This window comes from Adelges cooleyi, unplaced genomic scaffold (assembly GCF_023614345.1).
Source record: "Adelges cooleyi isolate 19-005CV unplaced genomic scaffold, UGA_ACOO_1.1 ACOO_flye_CR_arks_rails_tigmint_CR_PRNA_108, whole genome shotgun sequence".
NCBI classification, from domain to species: Eukaryota; Metazoa; Arthropoda; class Insecta; order Hemiptera; family Adelgidae; genus Adelges; species Adelges cooleyi.
In genome coordinates, this window is record NW_026095761.1 from 16,815,796 (window position 1) to 16,829,621 (window position 13,826).

Below are 13,826 nucleotides of genomic sequence, written 5' to 3' on the forward strand. Positions count from 1 at the left end.
CGTTCGACACGCCGACACCAAAAAAACCGGATCACGGCTGTGTACTCGTTTTCGTCTTGGTAGTCGTCGCGAAGTTTTTTTTTTAATTTAATTTTTTTCAAATTAATTTTTGTCGATTCTATACAGTTAAATTAACTCTTCGTCACCTGGTGTTTTTCGTGGTGTGTTCGCACCATGCGGCGGTGCGAGACAAACACCGGAGCCGCGGCCGCCACCACCACCTCCACCAACACTACTACCATCCTTACCACAGGTCGACGGAAACCGGATGTCCGATGAGATAATGTCCGGTGTTAATGGATTGAGTCCATTATAGAAAACAAACCAAATACATCTCCATGTACCCTAGTCGATTGACTTAATCGTCGTGTAGATCCCCGGGCATAATAATATATCGTAATAATAATATAGTTGGCCAATAATACCGCCGCTATGGCTTAGGGAACATTGTATTTCGGTTATCCCACGTGTATGGTTTGGTCCGGGTTGGTTAGCCCGTAGACACCTATGATGTTTTAACCGTTGTGTTTTACAGGCGGACAATGTATTCTTGGCAAGTGCTGGTCACCACAGTGCTAGCCTGTTCGGCTGTCTGCGCGTTCGCTTCCGGTAAGTACTCTAAAAATGCAACGAATAAAAAAACAGTGATTATGTGTGTAAGTAGGAGGGTTGGATTTCCAGAGAAGAAAATGTATATTCTATAATTACGGGTAATTGTTTTTTATCCCAATCAGCAGGTGCGCTTGTTCTCGCCAACGAGAGAGAAAAGTGTAAAATTTAATTCGTCCTCTTCCCGCCTTGTCGTACGGGCCACCGGGCTGGAGGTTAAAATTCTAAAAACGTCTGTGCAAAGGTCTAAAGTTTTCAAAATATCCTCCGGTCCCCGGGTAATAACTTTTTAATGAATGACCGCATGTCACCAAACCCCCAGAAACAATAGGGCCGTAATTAAAACCGGTCGGTCTTACGACCCAGCCGTTTTATTATTTTTTTTTATTCTTGTATATTTTAAAGAATTAATTAAGCTTCTAAGAACGCCGGCTTATTCGTCGCCTAAAACAATAATAATAACCGTCGTCGTTAACTACCGTGATATATATTGTTATGGTAATACATGGCAAACGTGTGTGTGCCACTATGCAGTTTCATTAAACGTATTGTACACATAATTATGATTTCTTACAACGTCGAGTTTCTATTTTACAAATTAAAAGTGACCGCTAACTCGTTCAATTACCCCTTTTTTTCGTTTAAATGACATAAAAACGGACGGTTTTTATATTATTATTTCATTGTGCTTAGCGTTGATGAATATTGATTTCACGATACACTTCCTGTTATTACTCCATTTAAGTTTCAGACACTGTTATCATTTATTTATGAGGAATCTACTAATTAAAAAATCATGGAACGGCCATTCCCCATTAAAAATCGCGTATTTTGTTGTATAAATTCAGGTATTAAAGAATTAGAAATGTCAAGGTACTTTTGAAGAAGTGTATAGTTAGAGTTAGCCGTATAAAAAAAAGGTTTTTTTTTAATAATCGTACTGCCGAATATGGTAGTTCATATTTACATGTTATGACAATTATTATTGTTTATCATATATAATTTACATTGATAGTATTCTAATCGCCGTAGGAATTTTTTTTTTTGGGGAGGGGAGGTTAGGTTGAGTGCGCTTACCATTCATTCAATTATTTGATTTCCTTACACTAAATTTCCTTACAATATAATATGTATTATAATACTTTTGGTAGTTAAGCCCATTTTTAGTGAAATTGCGTCCTGCTTTTCACGTTTACATATTATTAGCAAAATATAATATGTTAAACAAATGAAAATGATAAAAAAGTGTCACGATAGATTTTTTTCAGGCGAACGATAAGGAGTTAATAATTAATTGTTAATTTAAGTTATATTAATTGTTTAGCTAAAAAAATGGAACTAAATATTTTTTTCCAAGCTACATCGAGTTAATTTAGTTAGTGCGATAACATTGACGTTTAACTTCAACAATATGTTAACTAAACATTTATTATTTATTTAATTTCATATACCTTATTCAATAATCATTAATATCTGTAAATTAGCGTTTTCGTTTATGTTGTTTATTGTTTTATGGTTTATTGTAGTCTGTGTTAATAGAACTATGAATTATTAACGAGGTTGTCATCATAGGCGATATTGGTTTGCTTGTCGTTGTGTGTGTGTGTACTTGCTCGGCTATCATAATAGTTACTGTTGCGTGTACCTCTAACAGTTTTGAGAATCATTGGAAATTAAACGAAAACAACCTTCCTGTTCTGTTCGCCTCTATTGTTGTTTTGGACGGATTACAGAGTATCAGGAGACGGCGATAATGCCGTAGGGTTTTGTGTTTGGGGTTAGTAGTAGACGTGCTCGGGGACCAAGAGAAAGGCAAACACGCGTGAACATCAAAAGGAGGAGCAAATGCGCTTTATATATATAATATTTCACATGCGGTTTTGGCAAAGCTTGTGTGAAATTGAACGGGTTAGAACAATAAGATGAGCGCATAGTATAATTTGCTCTCGGTCGTCAGTATATTATAATAAATATTGTATTATAATATGTATTCATTGATTTTTGTCGTGTAGTAAAGGTGATCCGAAATAGTCTGGCGCTGTTCCATTGTCGTCAGTTTGCCAAGCGAACCTATCCGGCGGGCTTGATGGAAATTGAGAAAACAATAAAAAAAATAAACCGTTTTTTTCCATTTATCTAAAATATTTAACTTTTTGCTATGTTTTTTCCCATTGCGATTTCCAAAACGTTTAGGCGATGAAAGCACTGCAAACCACACACACACATGCGTGCATTCACTTAAGTCATGGATAATTAATTGTGCCGTTTTTTACATGAATTGTACGCATTAATAATGATTGATGTGGGCTGCGACCGGATTCGTTTTGTTCACGTTATGACGGCAAAACCCCCTAGTATTTACTTCTGTAGATAGACTTTATTATTATTATATATTTTTTTTACAATTTTGAAATGAAATCGCATATAACATTATTCGTCTATACGAGTCAAGATAATATGTACGCTATTTGTAATTAATATATCGGGCTCTGGCGATGCCATTTCCATTATTTCGCAATTATTGGCTTGCAATTTTAATGTTAATCGATGATTTAATTTATAATTTAATCAAAACAAATTACTACCGCGGCCGACGTTAATGAGAGAATATTTAAGCCACCGCGAACCGCTTTGATTTTTATGAGCTACTTCGGCCGTTTACAATCAGGTGAAGAAAAAAATAGGGTATATAAATAAAATTACCGGAAGGAAATTCAATTAAAACGCGATGCCGCAATTAAGCGATTTCGTTTGCGAGTTCGACTGCTGTCTCTCCCCTCGCCTAATATACCGGAGGCTTCCCTTTTTATTTTGTCATCATTATAAACTTTCAAAAGTAAGAAAAAATCAAGACATTTGTTAGTGCCCGTTAGTGGTTTTCTGCAATATTGTCCAACCAAATCCGCCTCAGATATTTCCGGTTACATTACATTCAAGTCTTTTTTTTCGTGATCACATTCGTTTATTAATGAAATAAGCAAAGCCTAGGAAGTAGAACTTTTGAAAAACGAAAACATTCATATTTTACATTTTAGTCTGAAAAAGAGATAATATAATATTAATTTACTCGATATAATATGCAACACGAACTAAAGTTAAACCCGATACGGTGCATGTAATATAAAAATATATGATATAATGTAGGATATGTTTGCATAAAGTATTGTGCAAAAAAATGAAGTTAGAGTGAGATAAATTTTTTCTTAAATACAATTTAACGGAAAAATTTAAGACTAAATAACACTGAAAGTTTATAAGTCAACAAGCATAAAACAATAAAACTGCTTTTGACAATTGAAAAAATAAATTAGTACTACAAATTATAATGGGATGCTTCTATGAATGTTATTATTATAGTTACACGATGGATGTAATTATTCTTTTTTTTTTTTTAAAGAAAAATGTTTACGAGTTACTACATTTATGAAAACTTATTGTGGGCTATTTTACCTTAAACACAGATCTCATTAAACAAAATTAAATAACTATTACCTTTAAGGGTCAGTCATAAGTTTAATATATTTTATAACCGAACCGAATAAAGCACTTGAATTAATAAAGAATAACTCGTGAATTGAACTTCTTGAAAAAACAAACTATGTACCGTTTGATATTATAATGTCATAGCATGTATATATATTTTTAGTTTTGTAAAAAATACTTTTGAACCTTTTAATAATTGAACAATTTGCTTTTAAATGTTAGACTTCACTTATCTCGAATTTTCGAGTCCTTTTCTGCATACTGAATTTTAAAAAGGCATAAAAGATTTTTAATTATCTCTGAGCGTAATATTTTTTATTACGCTCAGACCACCTATCTTAACAGTTTACTCTTAGCACGTTTGGAGACTTATGAAATTCAACGCAATTTCTTACCGTATTAAATATTAGTGACCAAATCACTTTGGTCTTCCGAGCCGCATCGTATCGTGTTATTATTTCGGAAGGCTGTTAAGTTTATAATAATTTAGAATTCAATCCCCCTTTTGCGTCTTGCCAAGGCGTCTTAATAAACTGTCAGGTTAACTTGACATGACCCGTGTCCTTGCTCTATATAGTGTACCGAGTATGCGTTTAATATACATATTTCATCTCCGACGTTTTTTTTAATATTAATTTTTCATCCTAAACCGCTTGCATAAATACTTTAAGCAGTTTTCTGCTTTGTTCTTAGATTCTATGGGTTGATTTTATGTTATGAAATCGTGCACTCGAAACATTAATAATACTTGTAATGGTTAAGTTATAACTATGATGCTTCAATATTACTCAAAACTCAGTGTTTAATAGGATTGTGTATTATATGGCGTTTGGATTGTTTTATTTTTTCTATTATTATTACTGTTATTATATATCGTCCAATTTAGTTTTATTCCCATCATTATTCGTAGAATTAAAAATGATTATCAGATAAATGGCACAGAAGGCTTTCGCGGATAATCCTGCAAACTGATTGCATTGCATGAATTGCTAAAATACAGTTGTCCTGTATACACAGGCTTATAAAAAAAATATAAAAATATCAATCGCATTGAAGTACAATGCTGAGCCAATAAAGATCATAGCGGAGCAACGACAACATGGCTGTTATTTCGAACGAGAGCTAATAAAAGTCAACATTTTTTTTCCATCTCCCAGACAAATAAAATATTTCTCGATTGTTGAAGGATTTTTAATTTAAAGTCAACTGAACGAGCAAAATGGAGACAATAGGGAAAACCGATTCAATTGTGTCTGAGTGAGGAGGAGGGGGAAGTTTGTGGCGGCCGTCGCTGTGGTCGGGGAAGAACGGGAGAAATCATTTGGTAGAATATAGCACAATAAATAAAGTTTAGTCTTTATGACCATAGAAAACATTTAACTTACTAAAGTAACAAAACAGTCGTTCACTTGTTCAGCGTCGCGGTTTTTAAAAACGGCCTGTGCGTTAAAGCGGGTTCTAATCTTTTTATTTGGCAATTTAATTGCTATCTATACATGAGTTGGACGGCGTTCCGTGTAGGCAAAATTGCTACGCCGGTGAGTTTATTATCGGATGATACTGTATGTTCCATGACGATCGTTATGACTACAGACGAAGTGTCCAGACCAAATTCGAAATTTCAGTGCTTACAATGGAAAATGTTAAAACGGAAAAGGTTCGATCGATTATTTTATATAAAATTGTTTCTCTCTAAGTTGACAAAAAATCTAGTTCACGCAGTCACTGCCGCCCAAACAAGGCATAACAACACCTTGTATATTTCGTCGTTAGTAGTAGTTAATAATAATTTTGACTATGGGATTTATCAAAATGTATTAAGATTAAGTGCAAGTAGAGGGAGGAAACAATTTTTATCATTAATATAAGGAGAGTGATTATTTATATCATAATGAACAAAGGAATTAAAAGTCGTTATCCATCGGAAAACAATCACCATCAGCTTGTCAGGCCTTTCTCATTTTTAGTATCTTGATCCTTGATAGGCGTAGTTCATATTATTCTAAAAGTTAATTACCTTGACAAAAAATAACATAGGTACCTACTCAAAACCATACGAATACACGGATATGTTTTTGACATAAAAAAATTAAAATAAAATAAATCATTTTTGCAATCCAAAATCGTGTTACTATTTTTTTTTGAATCCGTTATGATATTTTTCCAATGAAATTAATGTTTTGTTTTTGACGTGGTCTCTCGTCTAACCTGTATATCTAGACGGCAACGGCGGCGAATTGCCAATTTCGACTGGTAACTCTCTAATTTCACATATCGAGTTCGGGGGCCGCGAAAACGAAAAAAGAGCTTATCAATTTCCTTGCCGAGATATAAGAGGGAATGGAAGAGGGATGAAGCGGTAATAATATATTATGGACTTTGCCGAGATACAATAAACGACGGCGGTCCGCCGGACCGGACCGTAGAAAAAACAACGGACAATTTTTGGCTTTTCACCAACGCGCGCCCGGTAATACTGCTGCAGACACGGGGAGAGAATATAGCCTAGGGTAAACGTCCCTTTTATTATGCTCTCCGGTTGTTGTGTTGTGTTTTTTTTCTTCATCCTATCCCCGGGCTCTTAACGTACATAATTCATGTGCCGGTATCGCCTCGGCCGAATGCATTGCCGAATCGGCGTTTTCCTTCCCCCCCCCCCCGGTCGACTGCCTCCTGTAGGGTCCGCGTTTAAATCCAGTAATCTTCTTGCGCCGCCTCCTACACATGTGTGTGTATGTGCAAAGCGCACGAATCGGTATTTATTTAGGCGAGTTTAGTGATCGTTATTGCACGAAACGCGCTGCCACCGTTGTCTGGCCAAAATTATTTAATATACAAAATGTCATATTATACAACCGCTTGTGTACTCTTAATGCGGTTAAGCGGTGCCCAATCTTTATGTTGTACAACAAAATGTGTTGCGAATGCATTATTATACAATTATTATTCAGTAGTGGTGGTGCAGTATAAAGTTATAGCCGCGATTCTGGCAAAACAGTAACAAAGTATCATTGCTACAAATAACAATAAGTATCCTTGCATATTAATAGCATTATAAAGTAAAATTTAAATCAAATACGTAATGTAATATTATGATATTGTATCAACGACTATTTCGGAGAGTTCAGGCTTTGTGAGTTAGGCGATAGAGCCACTGCCTTTTAGACGAATTACATTGTGGGCAAGTTTTTATTTTTAAAACTGGACTTGTATCAATTTGTCATTAAGTACTGTTTGTTTTAATTTAACTTTAAACGGACACCGGCGCCACTGCGTTTGCGTTACCGAAAATGAATCCGGTCAAACGGATTCGATTTAAATGTGTATTTTTCTCTTTTTATTTTCGTTCTCAGTCGGTAGTCGTTCAGGCGCTTGACCCAAATATTTGTCACCGCCGCAGGTTATGTATGTTTGTGTCTTACCCAATTCGGTTACAGAATAACCGCGTTCAGAAGTCCGGAACGTAGGAAATCGAAAAGATAATAAATAAATAAATCAGGCATCAAAAAAGACAATGACAAGTTTGTGAAAAACGCTTTGTGGAATTTTGTATTTTCTTATGCGTATGTGATCATAAAAAGAGGGACCGGTGTCAGAAAGCAAGCAGACGAAGTGCCGGGTTGATTTCGGTTCCTGGTTCGTTAAAAAAAATAATATTTTGTAACGTAAAATGGTCGGACCTATAACTTTTAAGATTATCTCGAATTCCCATAAAGAATACAGTGCATTGGCAACATGTTTGATTTCATATGTTCATCGTCGTCTAACTCTTTGCGAATGAGAAACGATTACCATCGCGACGATCCTTGTCGATATTTCAAAAGCCACCGCGGAGCGTCGCCATCACCGGCACTTGCATAATATATCCCTATCCGGGACTTATCGCAGAATTCCCACAGGAAGTAAAGTTTGGCGTATGAGAAGTTTAGGAACTCTAAGTTACCCCACTCTTCGTACCCTCTCGGGTCTCTTTCGCTTGATATCACATCCGAGTGTCGTTATCATTAGCGTTTAATTGCAGTCAGGCAAGGGAAAAATCATTGTAATAATAATATCCGGTGGTTTTTTTTTGCTGCCAAATAACTCGAGTATTACGCCCACGCTGCACGCATAATCCGTTTAAATATTCGATTTGTCCATATCAGCCGTATTGAAATATTATGTATGTGTGTATGTGTGGGAAAGGCTTTTTCTCTGTGGGTTGTCTGTAAGCCCGCAATAACAGTAAAATAGAAACGCGCTTAAGTATGCGCGCTAGTAATAGTCGGTAGCTTTTAAAATGGCAGACAGGACGCAGTGGCAGGTCTGCGGTATTTATCGTTTCGGACGCTAATGGTATCCGTTAATATTTGATGCGTTTAAATTTTCTAAGACCGTACACACTCACCCTGACCCGTCACTGACTCTTCTTCGCTCTACAATATGCTTTGTCCATTTAAGTTTGGGATATCGTACAATAATCCTTGGTTTTTTTTGTGTCGGTTATTTAAATATCATGGTCAGGTTTTATGTCAAAACATTTTTACCATACCAAATGGGGTCTTGAATAATAACGCTCATAGAGAATTATTCAACTTCGACTGAAGACCCCACGTGAGCCTTCACCGAGTGACATGGTTGCACTTATAGTTGACTGTTGTTCGTCACTTAAGACACTTTTAATTGTTTTTGACAGAATCTGACCGTCTGCTGTTCGTTCAGCCAAAAATAAAATGCTAAAAAATGTCATCTAAAATGTATAAACGACCATATAAACAATAAAGTTAGAACTTCGGATTTTATGTAGGCGGGTAGCATTCTAGAACAGTATACTTTTCATTACTCAGTATAAGTTTTATGGAACGTTTCAGATTTTTCCGAGTAGAAATAAATAGGTCGAGTGCTGCGTAATGGTTTTTAGTCTTAAAACAGTTATGGTGGGTTTTTCTTTTTGAATTTCGATGAGACTTTTACGTTATAAGTCCATCATTATCGGTCTAGTCGGGTATGATTATCCGCTTCACCTGTCTCTCCTCGATCTATATCCTGACCGCGATTTATTAACATCCTTCTGAGCTATCAACCGTAAATTCAGACGTTCTAATGACCGTTACCTTTAATACTGGGAACTGTATGTATACGTGTTACTGATGACCGTGATGTGGGTCCAACCGCATACCCCTTTAAATCCGGTACTTCACTACACATAATAATAACAATGGGATTCGCTTAGTACCCTCGATGCCTCTAGCTAATATTTAAATCGTTTTAGTGGTCCAATAAATTGATAAACCGAGTAAAATAGGACGTTGTGTGTATTTCAAATTTTTTTTAGAGGTTTATTAGATGATTTTTCTTTAATTGTTAATATATTACTTAATATGGTAATATAATGCTAATATTTTTTCGGATTATTAGTTTCTACCTACTATGCCGTATTTCAGGAAACGTGAAAATTCGCCTGTGTTCCGATTATCGACTGACCCGTGTTCGGAATTTCTGTGTAGAGATATTTGAGGGACTGCATTGGCGGCCAAGTGTTTCAATTTGTAAATTGATTGGAAAACTCTTACTATAGTTGTTTCTATGAACGGCCGTTTGCTGTGTGGAATGTAAAATAAGGGTTTCGGTTAGAAACGGCCGTGCTAAGGATGGAAATGGCAACGTTCGCGACCTTAGACAAATTAACCGATAAATGCTATTAAAACGTGACCCGACGAGTTTTCACCTAGGTTTGGTTTTCCCCTTGGCAGACATTCAGAAATCACTTGTTTCAATAAAGCTTCCCTCGCGGATCATATTATGCATTATAGAATATGTATCGAAAGATTGATTGATTTGGGTCGGCCGTTGGCCTATGGGTTTCGATATGGTCATCGCCCATTAAGCCGATGGTACGTGCCGGTCGACGAATAAAATTCAACTTCATTAGCCGGACAAACGTATTCCATCGCGTCGAGAATATAAAACACATTGTTTTTATGGGGCGCGCGCGTGCTTTTTCCCACACATAAACGTGCCCGGGGTGCACATAATAATAACCGTTATAACCATATTACATGTATAATCAAACGGTTTATGTTCTGTAAACCACATATGATCGATTGCTAAACGACCAAGGAACGTGCAACGATGATAACGTTGAGAGAACCGCTCTTGTAATAAATTGGCTTTTCTCTGCGTGTCGCTATTAGCGTCTGTCCGTCTTGGCGCTAATGATTTTATTATCGGCTGCCATGTAATGCACCCCCACTTCACTCGTTCGGTCGACCAGTCTCGGGGAAGAGACATTAGCGCCGTTTCGGAGAGCCTGACTTAAATATTATATATTTTATTTTCTTGAAAAAAATTCAAATATTCGTTTTTTTGCTCCCTTCGACGGCACGCGTTTTGAAACACGAGCTTTGTTTTAGTTTTTTTTCCACCCCTTTTTAATTGCCCCATAGTCTGTCCTCCCAGAGCGGCACTATAGCAAGCGTGTCGAATTCAAAGCCGCCGTGTCATCGGTGGCCGTTGCCAAAAAACGCTCCTCGAGTACAAGGGGTTCTCGTTTTTGGAAAGTCATTTTCCCGTCGAGTGGCCCAAGGGTTAGCGGGCACAATATCCTATTATATTTTTCCAGCGTGTAAAGTTTACACTGTACCGGCCCCCGAGGCCGCAGTCGGTTAGTGTTTACAGAGCTGATGTCGGCCAACCCTTCGGCACCGGATCGACGTCGTCACCACTATAGGTTTTCCCCGAATTCCCGTCATCAAACAGTGTTTGCCTACAATTACAGTATCGTATCGCCCGTGTATGAAGAACATTAAACAATTTATACGGTAGAATTCGATTTACTCTTAGTACAATACTCCAATTCTTGTGGGAAACCTTTTTCGCGTCAAGTGGCGAAGGACCGATTCGCTTGGCCGTCTCGTAGTTGATGTCTGAAAATTGTTGTACTATATACACATAGATACAAGTAAAACTTAACGAGAATAATCCGATTTATGTAGCTTTGAATTCATCTTCATATTTCTCGTCAGACCGTCGTCCTCGCGTCTTAATAATTCAAATTATACTGATGAGTTTCTTATCTAAAATTCCGACTAAAAAACTTGTTGGCCGCCTTCGCAGCGCTGTCCGTAGACTCTCTAAATAAATTAATTCAAGTGTTTGCTTTTCGAGTCTTGTCGCGTTTTGTTTTTACGTCTTTTTTTCTGTGAATTGCTCTCGTTCCGGAGTTTGTTGCTTATAAAAGGTACACGGCAAATGTAAAAACAAAAAATGATCGAATTAATTTTACAAAATAAAACATCACAACTAAAATTATTCAACACGGTTGTAAACATTTTTCGTCGATATAATAAATGCAAATTTATTCAACGCCGCCGCCGTAGCTGTGTGTAACGGTTTAATATTTTTACTTCTGTGTATAATATCTGTTGCCGAGGCGGTCTTGTAGCTTTGATCGTACACTTAAAACGTACGGCGTGCGTCGTGCCCCTCCGTACCTCGACCTCACAACCATGCCAAGAAGAATACGGAAAAGTTATTTATTTATTTTTCGAGCTCAGTTTTTGTTTGAGTTGCTTTTAAAAATTGTTACGTATTGATGCAGTCGTATGCCGTCGCCTCTGCTAATTGATTACAAGTTTCTGTTGGTGTGCTCTTATTTGTATGTGTTTGGAGTATGCGGAGCAAATATATTTTGACCATAAAAATGAAGAAACCGCAATTCGAACGTCATTATACGGTTGTTACTTGTTAGTATAGTAGTAATAGAAGCAGCGGCGGTAACGGACGAGTAAAATCCGCGTAATAAGCTCCCAAGTCGACAAACAACCGTGGCGGTTATTTAACCTGGCGTTTTCCGACCGTAATTAACGTGGACATGGGTGGGGGTAGGTTTGTGTAAGTATATGTGTGTGTATGTGTGCATCCAGCAATTTAGAAGAGAGAGAGAGAGAGAGAGAAAGAGGAAGAGCGGTGGTTAGACAAAAGACGGACGAGCCCCCCGGGATATTTTATAATGTATACACATATACGATCAGGGGAAAGGCCGTGCGTAGGAAGTTTCCTCTTTTTTCGTACCTCTGTGTGTTTTTTAACAGAGACGCTTTTGTGCGTTTGGCAAAATGTGTTATTATTCTGACGGGGAGAAAAAAAATAATAACGTTACAGAATGTACAGTGTCGTGTTCGAATACAATACTCTATCGATAAGACCCTCTCGCCAACGGCCAGTAGGTTCCAGGGTATGTATAAAAGAAAAAAAATCTGTCTACATTTAATTTACCTGCTAACCCTCGTCTCCGGCTCGGGGTTTGCCCTTCGACCGCGAATGAAAAAAAAAAATACACAAAAACGAATGCGAATGTATAATAATAATTTTCGGTCCACTTAAAATCACCGGAAATGTGTCGCACGCACACGTGTGCAAAGACCGTTTTTTGTTTGCGGGTGACTCGCAATTGTTGTTTTTGCTCTCAAGCGATGCGTTTTACATTTGTCAACAATCCCAAATTGCTGTTTCAATTAAACGCCAGCGGTCAAAATGTCTCATTTCCCCAAAATACATACATTTTATATTTTATTTAATAATTTATTTTCGTAGAAGAGTTAGTTATTTATTTAAAAGTTAGTTATTTATTTTCATATTAAGACAAATTGGTATGAATACATAATGACTCTAGCGTTTTTGTTATTTGAAAGTATAATTTAACTATTTGGGTCTACGTAAGTACTCTGTTTTGAACACACGTGACTTTCATAAAATGGTGTATTACAGCATACATTTTTGGAAACTTTGTCGAAATCACTCTATTAACGAGTTAATATCAGAAATTATTATGATTGGGAAAAAAATATAAATTAGTGTTATCAAATTTCATAAAATATCACTTTTGGAAAGGAAAACAATGGCCGAATATAATTGACTGGTTGACTCGGTGTAGATGTTTTAAAATCGCACGTCAGTTAGGAAAAAATATTACATAATTCGCAATCGCTTTAATTGTTACCAAACTGCTATTAAATTAATTCACTGTATAGGCGCTTATGCTTCAATATATACATGCATGGTATTTACTAAAAAAAAAGTGAATTGCAATATGTCGAAGCGTATTATTCAGTAGTGTTTTCCGCTACAACAGTGCTAAACAAAATCGCTTGAATGTCTGTAGGCCCTTAATAACAGTGACGTGGTTGATGGGGGGTCGGTAGGCTTCGGAGGAAGTATATAGAGTTTTTATTTAACTAATCATTTTTGTAAAATTATTGAACAAACATTATTTTGGCTAAATACATTAAAAATCCCAATACTATTGGATTCCTACAAGTTCCTATGTTATTTGGAAAAGCGTTTTTTTAAAAATCTTTTCTTTTGTCTTCTCGTTCTTTTGATAGCTATTGTTTGCTGCGTTTATTTCGTAGGTGACCTGAGATAAAGACTCGTGGTCCCAACGACCAGGTATGTTTTTCCTCAGCCATTATATTGTATGCGTGTGGACGTGTATAAGTGAAAAGTTTTGTTAGACACAATATAATACTGGCGCTTAATTAATTAGTGCGGGTCTTACGTAAAAGGGACATGCGATAACGTCATTTGAGTATTCTATGTGTATGCTCTTATTACAAAATAGCCAACGCTGCCACCGCACCGCTCCCCTCGTAGTCTTGACATGATAGGAAAATTGGGGTCTGTGCTAAAGCGAGATGGAAAACATTGCACACTTATCCACCGACAGTATACACTACTAACGCCGCACTCTAATA

General features: G+C 36.7%; 1 protein-coding gene across 4 annotated transcripts in view; it reads left to right on the forward strand.

Annotated features, from left to right (window-relative positions):
• Positions 1 to 13,826, forward strand: part of LOC126847449 (tyrosine-protein phosphatase Lar) — a 123,010-nt gene that overhangs the window by 26,210 nt on the left and 82,974 nt on the right. For all 4 annotated transcript variants that reach the window (XM_050587669.1, XM_050587673.1, XM_050587671.1 and 1 more), the window contains exon 3: positions 536 to 609. In XM_050587669.1, coding sequence (XP_050443626.1) covers positions 543 to 609 — 67 coding nt within the window. In that variant the 5' untranslated portion in view covers positions 536 to 542. The remainder of the gene's footprint in view (positions 1 to 535; positions 610 to 13,826) is intronic.